The 12,323-nt window shown below is 69.7% G+C and overlaps 7 protein-coding genes across 7 annotated transcripts; 3 read left to right on the top strand and 4 right to left on the bottom strand.

Annotated features, from left to right (window-relative positions):
* Positions 1–120: 120 nt before the first annotated feature.
* MICPUCDRAFT_57067 (uncharacterized protein) lies at positions 121–1,796 on the top strand (the record flags this gene model as incomplete). Its single annotated transcript, XM_003057975.1, has 2 exons — positions 121–1,247; positions 1,433–1,796. The coding sequence occupies 2 exons, from the start codon at positions 121–123 to the stop codon at positions 1,794–1,796; spliced, it is 1,491 nt and encodes a 496-aa protein (XP_003058021.1).
* Positions 1,797–1,936: 140 nt separating this feature from the next.
* MICPUCDRAFT_57066 (uncharacterized protein) lies at positions 1,937–2,191 on the bottom strand (the record flags this gene model as incomplete). Its single annotated transcript, XM_003057611.1, has 1 exon — positions 1,937–2,191. One exon carries the CDS (start codon positions 2,189–2,191, stop codon positions 1,937–1,939), a length of 255 nt encoding a protein of 84 aa, XP_003057657.1.
* Positions 2,192–3,112: 921 nt separating this feature from the next.
* On the bottom strand, positions 3,113–4,944 carry MICPUCDRAFT_67168 (uncharacterized protein; the record flags this gene model as incomplete). Its single annotated transcript, XM_003057610.1, has 3 exons — positions 3,113–4,266; positions 4,457–4,688; positions 4,864–4,944. 3 exons carry the CDS (start codon positions 4,942–4,944, stop codon positions 3,113–3,115), a joined length of 1,467 nt encoding a protein of 488 aa, XP_003057656.1.
* Positions 4,945–5,334: 390 nt separating this feature from the next.
* On the top strand, positions 5,335–8,532 carry MICPUCDRAFT_16164 (uncharacterized protein; the record flags this gene model as incomplete). The annotated part of the gene is made up of 4 exons (XM_003057974.1): positions 5,335–5,546; positions 5,754–6,252; positions 6,409–7,063; positions 7,106–8,532. 4 exons carry the CDS (start codon positions 5,335–5,337, stop codon positions 8,530–8,532), a joined length of 2,793 nt encoding a protein of 930 aa, XP_003058020.1.
* Positions 8,533–8,601: 69 nt separating this feature from the next.
* MICPUCDRAFT_57063 (uncharacterized protein) lies at positions 8,602–9,999 on the bottom strand (the record flags this gene model as incomplete). The annotated part of the gene is made up of 1 exon (XM_003057609.1): positions 8,602–9,999. The coding sequence occupies one exon, from the start codon at positions 9,997–9,999 to the stop codon at positions 8,602–8,604; it is 1,398 nt and encodes a 465-aa protein (XP_003057655.1).
* Positions 10,000–10,018: 19 nt separating this feature from the next.
* Positions 10,019–11,430, top strand: MICPUCDRAFT_67167 (uncharacterized protein; the record flags this gene model as incomplete). The annotated part of the gene is made up of 1 exon (XM_003057973.1): positions 10,019–11,430. The coding sequence occupies one exon, from the start codon at positions 10,019–10,021 to the stop codon at positions 11,414–11,416; it is 1,398 nt and encodes a 465-aa protein (XP_003058019.1). The 3' UTR covers positions 11,417–11,430.
* Positions 11,431–11,473: 43 nt separating this feature from the next.
* MICPUCDRAFT_57061 (uncharacterized protein) lies at positions 11,474–12,265 on the bottom strand (the record flags this gene model as incomplete). The annotated part of the gene is made up of 1 exon (XM_003057608.1): positions 11,474–12,265. The coding sequence occupies one exon, from the start codon at positions 12,263–12,265 to the stop codon at positions 11,474–11,476; it is 792 nt and encodes a 263-aa protein (XP_003057654.1).
* Positions 12,266–12,323: the final 58 nt, after the last annotated feature.

Below are 12,323 nucleotides of genomic sequence, written 5' to 3'. Positions count from 1 at the left end.
CGCTTTCTTTTGTTGGCCACTTCGAACGCGCGCGGAGGCGACGCGAGGCGGGCGCGGTCGAGCGGCGACCGCCCCTCGCGCCTCTCGCGGGGCGTCCTCGCGGCGCCCCGACGCGCGGTCATGGCGCCGAAGAAGCGCGAGAAGGCGGCGGCGGCGCCTCTGAGCGCGTACGAGCTCGAGCGCGAGGCGCGCGTGAAGCGCAACGCCGAGATCCTCGCGAGGCTGCGGATTCCGACGCTCGCGGCCGCGACGCGGGACCCAGACGCGTCGGCGTCGTCCTCGGGGACGTCCTCGGACGACGCCGACGACGACGCGAACGGCGGCGCGAACGGCGGCGGCGACGACGCGCGGCGACGCGCGAAGAAGCTGAGAAAGAGGCGGCGCGAGAGGCACCGTGCGCGCGCGGAGGAGAAGGCACCCGGGCGAAGCGGAAGCGCCGCGACGAATCGAGATCGCGGCGAGCCGTCGCGGCGGTCGTCTCGACCCGCGGCGATCACGTCGCGCGCGAACGGGAAGTACGCGGACGCGGCGGAGGACGACACGGACGACTCCGACGTGTCGTTCTACTCCTCGGACGAGGACGAAGACGCGGACGCGAGCGGCTCAGCGGACGACGACGACGACGACGAGGACGAGGAGGAGGAGGACGACGACGAGCTCGACGCGGACGGCGCGCGGCGCCCACCGACGCGGAAGCGGAAGAAGCCGTCGACTAAACCCAAACCTTCCTTCGCGGCGCCGACGAGCGAGAGAGCGCGCGCGGCGGCCGCGGCCGCGCGCGCGGCGTCGCGCCCGGTCGGGATGTGGAGGAAAGGCGGCGAAGACGCGCCGGCGTTTAGAGCGCCGTACGAGACGGGATCGGCGGCGGCGCCGGGGCGGGGGAGGGTCGTCCCGGGGCTCGGCGGCCGCGTGATCCCTCCGCCGCCGCCGCCGCCGCGACCGAGCGCGTTCGCGGCGGCGGCGGCGAACCCGGCGATGCGCGAGACGCCGCGTCCGGCGGAGCCCGACGGCGGCGACGTCGACCTCTCGGGGAAGACGAAGAAGAAGAAAAACGGAGCGACGCGTCGTCCGACGCCGAGTCTTCTCCACGCCGTCGCGAGCGAGGCGGACGTCCACGACGCGTGGACCGCGCTGCAGCCACCGTCGACGACCGTCGCGATCGAGCGCGGGGCGATGCGCGCGAGCGACGCGACGATCGGCGCGTCCGAGCTGCGGGCGGCGGCGGACGCGCACGGGTTTTGTGACTGGTGCGTTCTCCTTACGCTGGTCCCCATACGACCGCGTCGGCGTGGTGAACGCCGATCCTTAAGGACTTTTGCCGGCGTTTCTCTCCGCCCACCCCTCGCTTTTAATCCCCGCCTTCGACGCCTTTCAACTCCAACTGACGCCTTTCAACTTCAACTGACTGACGCCTTTCAGGACCGACGCACAGCTGGCGAGCATGGTCGCCGTCGTCGCCAACGGCGGCGACGTCCCGGACACCGGCGGCGGCGCGGGCGAGGTCGTGCGCGCGGGGGAGAGGGCGCGCGTGCGCGCGGAGGATTTACGAGGGTTCGTGGAGAGAGAGCGCGTGCGGCGGGCGTGAGTTGGGGGGTAGGGTGGGGAGGGAGTTCTTCGAGGCGCGAGGCGCCGACGCGAACCGACGAACGAACGTAGCGCGAGCGAAAAGTAGCACTAGGTATCGACGATCAGATCACACGTCACGTCACCCGGCGCGCGTCGTCGTCGCGGTCGTCGTCGTCGTCTTCACGTGGCTTTTTTCTCTTCCTCGGCGTCTCGTTTCCGCGGGGACATAGTTTGGTCAAACTGCAACCACGCGGTGCGGTTGTACGGCCACGCCTGCGCGGTGCGTTCGTTCATCGCGTCGTCACATGATGTATCGTTCACCGTCGAACGCGCGACGGTTATACGGGAACGCCTGAGACAGCGGCGTACGTCACGGAACACAACGCGGAATAGAAGGGAACACGTGAGACAGACGCGCGCGCGGGTCGCGCGGGACGGGACGGGACGGCGGTCGCACCTTCGCGTCGAGCGCGCACTCTCGCGCGATGTCCCACGAGCTGAACACCCCGGCGAATTTCCCTTCGATGTTCTGCACGACCGCGTGGTGGATCTTGTGCTTCTGTAACACCTCCGCGGCGCCGTCGCGCGTCATGTCCGGCGTCGCGAGGTGGAGCGTCTTCGACATGACCTCGCACACGGGCGTATCGAGCGGGACCTGCGCGAGTCGGGTTCGAACGAGAGGCGAGAGACTTTTATAAACGAGAGACGCGCGGACGTACAGAACGGAAGAAACGCGCGCGGGTTCCACAGCCGTTCGTTCGCACTCCGTCTCAGATTACGCGGACCACCGGAAGGCTACGGTGCGTGTCAACAACTGCTCCGATTACAGCCGTCATAAGCATCTCAGTTGGCGTACAGATTTATCGTCATCGACCGCGAACGAGGCGTGGCGACCGGGCGCGGGTCCGAGCGCGAGAGAAAAAACGGGCGAGCGCCGCGTGAACCGCCGCGGTCTCTCGGGCGAGGCCGAACGACCGTCGTTGCTTTCTGTTCGCGACTCGACGACCGCCGCCGACGGAACCGCGTCGCGCCTACCTGATCCAAGAACATCTGGTTCACGTCTTGCTTGGTGACGAGCCCGACCGCTTCGCGCGTGTCCGGGTCGACGACGGGGACGCACCTTCGCGCGGAGAGGAGAGCGCGCGCGGGCGTGAGGCGGCGGCGGCGGCGGCGGCGGCGAGGACGCGAGGAAGGAAAAGAGAGAACGACGCCGTCAGAGAGATGAGTGGAGCGCCGCGGACCCGATGTGCTGGCTCACGAGCGAGCGGACGACGGACTCGAGCTTGTCCTGAGGCATCGCGGTGATGCACTTCCCCGCGGGCATCATGAACGTGGACAGCGAGGGCATGACCGCGGTGGGTATCGGGACGGGCGGCGCGCGCGCGTCGTAGTGCGAGAAGAGTAGAAGCGTCGTCGGCGGCGAAAGAAAGCGCGCGTCGTCGTCGCGTCCGACGGGCGAAGAAAACGGAAATTGGCAGGCAGACTGAGGGTTTCAGTTGGTTGTGGTTGGTTTATAACAAAGTTCCGCCAAGGGGTCGGCCGCGGCTCACGGGGCAGCTTCACCCGCGCCCTCGGCAGCCGCGCCCTCGACAGCCGCGGCATCGGCCCCGGCCTCGACAGCCACGTCCTCGGCAGCCGCGCCCTCGACAGCCGCGGCATCGGCCCCGGCCTCGACAGCCACGTCCTTGGCGGGCGCGGCCTCGGCGGGCGCGGCGTCGGCGTCGGCCTCGGCAGCGGGCTCCGCCGGAGCGGCTTCAGCCGGAGCAGCTTCCGCGGGCGCGGGCTCGGCCGCCGCGGGCGCGGGCTCGGCCGCCGCCGCCGCGGGCTCAGCAGCCGCGGCATCGGCCCCGGCCTCAGCAGCCTCGGGGCTCGGCGGGCGCGGGCTCGGCGGGCGCGGGCTCGGCGGGCGCCGGGCTCGGCGGGCGCGGGCTCGGCCTCCGCCGCCCGCGGGCTCGGCTTCCGCCGCCGCGGGCTCGGCTTCAGCCGCCGCGGGCTCCGCCGCCGCGGGCTCCGCCGGAGCCACTTCAGCCGGAGCCGCTTCCTCGGGCGCGGGCTCTTCCGGCGCGGGCGCGGGCTCTTCCGGCGCGGGCGCGGGCTCTTCCGGCGCGGGCGCGGGCTCTTCCGCCGCGGGCGCGGGCTCTTCCGGCGCCTCCGCGGGCGGCGCCGTCGCCGCTTCCTCCGGCGCCGCCTCCTCCACCTTCTTCGGCTCCGGCTCCGGCTCCTTCGGCTCGACGTCGTTCGCGGCGATCGCCCGCTCGATGTCCGACCACACGTCGTCCTTCTGTCGGTTCGCGTCCACCTCGGCGACGACGCCCTTTCGCTTCTCGTCGTAGTGCCCCAATATGGGCACCGTCTGCTTGTGGTACGCCGCCAGACGCGTCTTCAGCGCGTCCTCGGTGTCGTCCGGCCGCTGCGTCAGCGGCTCGCCCGTGACGTCGTCCAACATGTTCTCCGTCGTCGGCGCGGCGTCCTCGCCCGAGGCGGCGAGCGACGCGGGTTTGTCGAACGCGACGTGATACGACCGCCCCGACGCCTTGTGGATCCATCGGCCGCAGATGCGCTCGGTGAGGACCTCGTCCGGGACGACGAGCGCGACGACGTGCCGCACGCGCTCGCCGCTCTTCGCCAGCATCTCGTCTAACATCTCCGCCTGCTCGAGCGTGCGCGGGAACCCGTCGAGGATGAACCCGCCCGCGCAGTCTTTGGGTCGTTCCATACAAGCGAACGTCGGGGTGGTGTTCAAAGGCGTCAGGTGGAGTTGAAAGGCGTCGAGGTCGGGGATTGAACGCGAGGGGTGGGCGGAGAGATGCGCCGCCGGGAAGAAAAGTCCTTAAGGATCGGCGTTCACCACGCCAACGCGGTCGTATGGGGACCAGTGTGTAGAACGCGCCTTTCTTCTCGACGCGCTCGCGGATGAGCGAGACGACGAGATCGTCCGTCACGAGACCGCCGGAGGCCATGACGCCCTTGACCTGCTCGCCGAGCGCGGTCCCGGCCGCGACCGCGGCTCGGAGCATGTCGCCGGTGCTGAGCTGAGGGATCCCGAGGGTCTCGACCATCTTCGGCGCTTGCGAGCCTTTCCCCGCGCCGGGAGGGCCGAACAGGATGATGATGTTCCGCGACTGTGACGAGCGAATGTCGGGGTGGAGTTGAAAGGCGTCAGTTGGAGTTGAAAGGCGTCGAGGACGGGGATTGAAAGCGAGGTGTGGGCGGAGAGAGACGCCGGGCAAAGTCCTTAAGGATCGGCGTTCACCACGCCAACGCGGTCGTATGTGAACCAGTGTAAGGAGAACGCGCCTCAGTTTTCCCCGATTTAGGTTCGTCACCATCGCGAGGCGACGCGGCCGCGTCCTCGGGGCTGCTCGCGCCGCATCCCATGACGCTCGGCGAGAGCGACGGGTGAGGTCAGATGCGATGCGTACGTCGCGCGCGGGGCGATGAGACGGCGTGAGCTGATCGCGGCGCGCCGCGACGAGTGTTCGAAGCGACGCGCGACCGACGCGGATTTATTATTGTTCTCTTCCGGCGTCGTCGTCCGCGTCAGACGGTTCGGGACCTGAAAGGTCGCCTCGCCCGTTTTCATCGATCGTCGATCGGCGAGCGACGGCAACCGCGCGATGAAAAACGTTGACTTCATCGGAACCCGCGCTTCGAAACCAAAATAAGGCGAAAAAGGTCCCGCATCACAAAACTTCCGTCCCCGACCACGGCGGAAATCGGCACTCTCGCCTCGCGCCGCCGCCGCCGCCGGTCGAACCCGCCGATCCGATGGCGCGCGTTCCCGACGCGAGCGCGGACGGCGAGCCCGCGCCCGGCACGAGCGCGGAGCCGCTGCCGTACTACGGCGAGGACGACGAACCCGCGCCGCCGTCGTCGCGGCTGTGCGTGAAGAACATCCCGAAGCACCTGACGCGCGACCGCCTCAGGGAGCACTTCGCGGAGCGCGGCGAGGTCACGGACGTGAAGATCCTGAAGACGAGGTTCGCTCCCTCGCACGCCTCCGCGCGTCTTCCCGTCGTCGTCGTCGTCGTCGTCGTCGTCGTCGTCGTCGTCGTCCACCGCGCGCGCCGCCGCGCCCGCCGCCGCGGAAAAACGACGCACAAATCGCCGCCGCCGCCGACTTTTTCCATCGACGAGCGCGCTCCAACCTCCTCCCTCCCTCCCTCCCTCCCTCTCTCCCTCCGCAGCGACGGCAAATCGCGATGCATGGCGTTCGTCGGGTTCAAGACCGAGGCCGACGCGACGAAAGCGCTGGAGTACTTCGACAACACGTTCGTGGACACGTCCAAGATTGCGGTCGAGTACGCGCGCGCGATGAAGTCCTCGGCGCTCCCGCGGCCGTGGAGCAGACACTCGGAGGGGTCCTCCGCGCACGCCAAGGCGACGAAACCGAAGCCGGACGCGAAAGCGCCGCCGGAGGCAGACCCGGACCGGTTCATAGGCGTCAGAGAGCTGAAGAAGATGAAGAAGGCGAAGCAGAGGGAGTACGAGGCGGAGCTCGACAGACAGATCGCGGAGGATCCGAAGCTCGCCGAGTTCATGCGTCTGATGATGCCGCGGAGTAAGCAGAAGTTGTGGGATAACCAAGACGCCGGGATGCACTTGGATTCCGCGGTCGTCGCCGGGGAGGACGACGGCGGCGCGGGATTCGAGGACGGCGGCGAGAGCGACGACGATTACCAGGACGTCGGCGGGGAATCGGAGGAGGAGGAGGAGGAGGAGGACGACGACGACGCGGGCGGGGCGAGGGGCCCCGGGAAAAAAGGCGAGACGGGGACGCCGCGCGGCGGCGGCGGGGGGAAGAATACGAAGAACGCGAAGAAGAAGAAGAAGGGCAGAGAGGTCGAGTCCGAGTCAGAGTCAGAGTCAGAAGAAGACGACGACGACGACGATCTCAGCGGTGAAGAGGACGAGGACGCGGAGGTGGACGCGATCGCCGCGGACGACGCGGTGTCGGACATGGACTACCTGAAAAAACGCGCGAAAGTCGGGAGCTTCAGCGACAGCGAAGACGTCTCGGACGACGACGACGACGACGAGGATGAGTCCATGGACGACGAGGATAGCGACGACGACGACAGCGACGACGACGACAGCGACGCCGACGCCGACGCCGACGCCGATGCCGACGCCGATGGCGACGACGACGACGGGAAGAAGAAGGCGTCCCCGGAGGAGCCGGAGGTTGTCGACTTCCGAGCGCCGAAACCGTCCAGGGTGGAAGAAGTCACCGCGGACGACATGGAAGCCGTCGCGGAGACCGGGCGCTTATTCGTCCGCAACCTGCCGTTCACGGCGACGGAAGAGGAGGTCGCGGCGCACTTCGCGAAGCACGGCGCGCTGACCGCGGTGCACGTCATCGTGGACCGAACGACGCGCGCGTCGAAAGGGTTAGCCTACATCACGTACGCGCTGCCGGAAAACGCGACGACGGCGATGCGAGAGATGGACGGCAGCATCTTCCAAGGACGGCTGATTCACTTGCTCCCGGCGAAGCGTCCGCCGTCGATGGACGCGACGATGGGCGGGATCGGACGAGACGGCATCGCGGGCGCGGACGGCGCCGGGTCGCGGGGGGGGTCGGAGGCGGAGAGAGAAGCCGGGTTCAAAAAAGACCGCGAGGCGAGGCTAAAGTCAGACGCGTCCACCAACCGCGCGGCGTGGAACTCGCTGTTCATGCGCCAGGATACCGTCGCCGCGGCCGTCGCGGCGAAATACGGCGTCAAGAAAGCGGACTTGCTCGAGTCTGGCGCGGACGACGTCGCCGTTCGAATGGCGTTGGGCGAAGCGCAAGTCATCGCGAGCACGAAGGAACAGCTCTCCGCCGCGGGCGTGGACGCCTCCGCGCTCGAAGCTGCCGCCGCGAGCGGCGGAAGCAACGTCGGGAAGGGCGTCAAGGGCGTCAAGCGCAGCGGCACCGCGATCCTCCTGAAGAACTTGCCGTACGAGGGCGACAAAGGGGAGCTGCGCGGGATGTGCGAAAGGTTTGGCGGCGTGTCGAGGTTCGTGCTTCCGGACACGAAGACCATCGCCGTGTGCGAGTGGCTCGAGCCCCCGGACGCGAGGAAGGCGTTTAAGGGGCTCGCGTACAAGCGGTACAAGCACGTGCCGATATACGTCGAGTGGGCGCCAGAGGGCATCTTCAGGGACGACGCGCCGAAGGGCGGCCCCGCGGGGGGACCCGCGAAGACGCCGAGGGCGGCGGCGCCCGCCGACGACGGCGGCGGCGGCGGCGGCGAGGGCGACGGCGACGGCGACGTCGCCGTCGCGGACGAGGACGTCGCGAAACTCTTCGTCAAGGGCCTCTCTTTCCAAACCTCGGACGCGGCGCTCCGGGCGCACTTCTTGCGCGCCGCCTCCGCCGCCGGCGGCAGGGTCCTCGCGGCCACGGTGGCGACGCAACGCGGCCCCGGCGGCGCGACATTGAGCCGCGGGTTCGGGTTCGTCGAGCTCGACTCCCCCGGGACCGCGCGGTCGGTTCGTCGCGCGATGCAAGGGAAAACACTCGAGGGACGGGCGTTGAAGATCGAGATGAGCGCCGGCGGCGCGAGCGGCGGCGACGGCGGCGACGGCGGCGACGCGAAGGTTCCGAAAGGCTTCAGCGCGACGAAGATTGTCGTCCGCAACGTCGCTTTCGAGGCGACGAAGCGCGACATCCAGAAGCTCTTCAACCCGTTCGGCGCGCTCAAGTCCTGCCGCCTCCCTAAAAAGTTCGACGGCAACCATCGCGGGTTCGCGTTCGTAGAGTTGAGCACGAAACGAGAGGCGACGAGCGCGTTGGAGGCGCTGCGAGGGACGCACTTGTACGGACGCAAGCTCGTCATCGAACGCGCGGCTGAGGGGGACGACGTGGAGACGACGCGGGAGAAGACCGCGGCGCACTTCGAGAACGCGGAGGCGGGGAGGAGCGCCGCGGAGGGGGAGCCGATCGTGAAGCGCGCGAGAAAGGCGAGGCGCCAGGAGTGATGACGCGCGGTGCCGCGCGGGAGCGAACGCTCACTCCTTCTGTTCGTACGCTAGCTAGACTAATTAAGACTACGCGGCCTCGCGTTCTAACACGAGGACGCGTCCCGGCGGCGGCTGCAAGCTGTCGAAGTGCCCCGGTCGATGCACGACCACGATCGCGGGGAGGAATCGCGTCGTCGTCCGCCGCGCCGCCGCCCTCGCCGCCTTCGACGACGCCTTCACCGATCGCACGCGCAGCGTCGCCTTCCCTCTCGCCGCGCTCCAGACGACGCCGGCGTCCGTCGTCTCCCCGCGCGGGGTATACTTCCCGAGCCGCAGCGGCCCTCCGTCGCCGCCGCCTCCGAACGCGTACGGCGACGCGACGTACGCGCCGCCGTCGCCTCTTCCCGCGCACTCGACGCACGCGACGCCGACGCGCAACCCGGACGCGAGCGCGACGAGCTCGACGTCCGTGCCCCAGTACCTCGTCCACCGCGGCGTCCCGGCGTGCGGCTTCGCGTCGGACGCCATGCATCTGAGGTGCTCGCGCCATCGCGTCGTCGTCGAGGCATTCGCGAGCGCGCCCTGGTGCAGCCACGCGCGGCCTTCGGCGCCGGTCATGAGCGTTCGCATGGCGATCTCGCGCGCCAGCTGTGCGTTTTTTCGCTTCTCCGAAGACGACGCGTTCCCCGCCGTCGCCGCGGCGGGCGCGTCTCGCACGAGCCTCAGCAGCGTCCGCACGAGCGCCCTCCGCGTCGTCACCCACGTGACTTCGCGCTCGCCGTCGCCGTCGCCGTCGGCGAGTTCCAGGTCGCGCGCGAGGGGAGGAATCGCGTCGTCGCGCGTCTCCTCGAGCCACCGCGTCAGCCCGGAGGCGACGGCGCAGAACATGCAGTTCCCGAAGCCGCGCTCGGACTTGGCGAGAAGCCCGCCGAGCGCGGTCGCGACGTCGCGCGCGACGTCGACGTCGTCGGCGGCGTTCTTCGACGTCTTCTTCGGTCTCTTCGTCGCCGCCGCGGGCACCTCCTCGAGGAAGACGACGTCCGAGTCCGAGTCCGCGCGCGTCGGCTCGCGCGGCGCGACATCATCATCGTCATAATCACGCTCGTCGCCGCCGACGGACGATGGAGCGTCCGCGTCGCGTCGCCGCGTCGTCGCGTCGCCGCGCGATCGTCGCTTCCGCTTCCTCGGCGGCGTCTCGAACCCCAACGCGCGCAGCGCCGCGCGCGCGCGCGTCGCGCTCGCGCCCGCCCAACGCAGCGCCAAGAACGCGCGCTCGTCCTCGTCGCGCGAGACGCGCGGGCGAACGCCGCGCGCGCGAAGAATCTCGTCCGCGCGCGCCGTCGCCGTCGCCGTCGCCGTCGTCCGCCGCCGTCCCCTCTTCTTCTTCTTCGCGTCGACGCGACCGGCGCGCTCCGCGCGCGACTTCCTGCCGAACACGACGACGCCGTCGGCGTCGGCGCCGCCGGGAGGACGGCGCCTCTGCATCGCGGCGCGCCTCCTCGCAATGCCGCGGGCGAGGCGAGCGCGTCGGTGCCGACGACGAAGATTATTCCTCGCGCGGCGCGGCCGCGAGCCCGCGACTGAACGATTTTCACGCACCCCTCGGTTTCAACATTTGATCGCTCTCCCTTTCAACGGACCGATGAACTTTTTTACGATGGGATCGCCGAGACGCAGATGCTCTCACGACGATTCGTGGACGGATAAAGCCGTCGACGTCACCGCGACTCGCGCGCCGCACGCCGCGTCCACGATGCCCACGACGTCCCTCGCGCCGCCGCCGTCGCGACTCCTCGGCGCGCGTCGTCGCGCGCGCGCCGCCTCGCGCGCGAGGCGCGGCGTCCGGGGACGCGCGTCGGCGACGACGACGACGACGACGCGCGCGATGGCGACGTTCGGCGATCTTATTAGCCTCGCGAAGAAGAAGAAGAAGAAGGCACCCGCGAAGCCGCCCGCGGGGACGCCCGCGGAAGCGGCCGCGCTCAAAGCGGCCGCGCTGACGCTCGCGGTTCCGACGCTCGCGACGTTCCCGAGCACGCGCGCCGTCCTCGACGCGTTCGACCTCGAGAACGGCGACCCGGCCGCGTTCACCGCGGTGGCGCAGGTGCAGCACTTCGCGAACGTCGTCGGCTCCGATTGCTTCGCGCTCATCGCGCTGTGCGGGCTCTACGTCCTGTCCGACGCCGCGGAGAACGCGCGGCTCGACTCCGCGACGTATCAGCGCGTCGCGGGCGCGATCGCGCTGTACGGCGCGGCGAACATCCTCGGCGTCGCGATCGCGGCGACCGCGGACGGGTCGCCGTCGCCGTCCGCCGCCGCCGTCGCCGGCGTCGTCGCGGCGCTCGCGCCCGCGTCCGTCGTCGCCGCGTCCGTGGTGCGAACGCACGGCGGCGGCCTCGAAGGGTTCGTCGCGCGCGTGAAGGAGGACGTGGCGCTCGCGGCGGACATCGGAAACGTCTCCGAGGTGGGCGGGTACCTGGAGTACTACTACAAGCTGAGCTTTTGGGCGTCGATCGTCGTCGGCGGCGCGTTTGCGTTTTCGCCGCTGTCGCCGTTGTCCATCGTGAACGAGTACAACCCGTCGTCGCAGTTCGTGCAGCGCGCGTTCGGCCTCGGCGCGGTGTTCATGCTCGCGCCCGTGCAGTTCGTGCTCCTGGACGCGTCGCGTCGGGGGAGGCTGGGGGGCGGGACGTTCAAAAAGTTGAATCTCTCCGTCGCCGCCGCGGTGTTCGGGATCGATCTCATGACGGTGTTCACGTTCGCGGCGGCGAGCGGGTTGGGCCCTGACGCGGCGACGTACTCGGACGGCTCGGGGGGGATTTACAACTACGTCGGCGCGCTCGCGGTGTCCTTTAGCATATGCGCGGTGTACCTGTACCAGGGCGTCGCCGCGAAGAAGTAAGTTAGCTACTACGGAATCTATTTTTTTGTAGTCGACTCGCACTCGCCGCGGCGTCTATCATCGCGGCGCCCGCGTCGGGGTCAACCCGGTCGCCATCATCCCCGTCGTGACCTTCTCTATCGCCTCCTCCTCCTCCTCCTCCTCATCGTCGTCTACCACCTCTATCACCTCCTCGATGACGTCGTCATCGTCGTCGTCTTCGTCGTCGTCGTACGCCTCCAGCTCGCGCTCTTCCTCGTAGGAGATGACCGTGTCGCCGTCCGAGTCGTACGGGTCGGCGTCGAGCGCACGCGCGGACGACGCCGTCGCCGCGTCCCCGGCCGCGTCTCTGGGGACGCCGACGATCTCCTCCTCCTCCTCTTCGTCGTCGTCGTCGTATATCACCGTCGGCTTCGGTTTCGGTTTCGGCGCCGTCGCCGTCGCCGTCGCCGTCGCCGTCGCCGTCGTCGCCGGCGTATTCTTCTTCTCAACGGAACGCGCGCGGTCCGAATCGTCCGCGGCCCCCCCGCCGCTCGTCTCCCACCCGACGCGCGTCCTCCTCGCCGGGCGCGCGGCCGCGCGCTCGGGCGGCGCCCTCGCCATCGCGTTCATCGCGCTCACGCCCACCTTCGTCGGCCTCGGCCGCGTCGTCACGACCGGCCGCGAGATGCCCTTCTCCGCGTGCGCGCCGCGCGTGTACGCGCAGAAAGCCGCGGGATGCGCGATGTCCGACGCCGCCGCCCTCGACTTGGACGACGACGACGACGCGAGCGTGGACCGGCCGCTTCGCGCGGCCGCGGCGCGGAGCTCCGCGACGGAGTCCTCCGGGCGGCTCCATGTCGCCCGTCTTCGCCCGGCGTCGACGCCCATGACGACCCGCGCGCAGCGGTCAGTGGCGCGGATGTTGAAGGTTGTTGACTTCTGTTCG

Source organism: Micromonas pusilla (genome assembly GCF_000151265.4).
Source record: "Micromonas pusilla CCMP1545 genomic scaffold MICPUCscaffold_4, whole genome shotgun sequence".
In the NCBI taxonomy this organism is placed as follows: Eukaryota; Viridiplantae; Chlorophyta; class Mamiellophyceae; order Mamiellales; family Mamiellaceae; genus Micromonas; species Micromonas pusilla.
The sequence above is the reverse complement of the archived record's forward strand: the minus strand, read 5'-3'. Positions and strand labels throughout refer to the sequence as shown.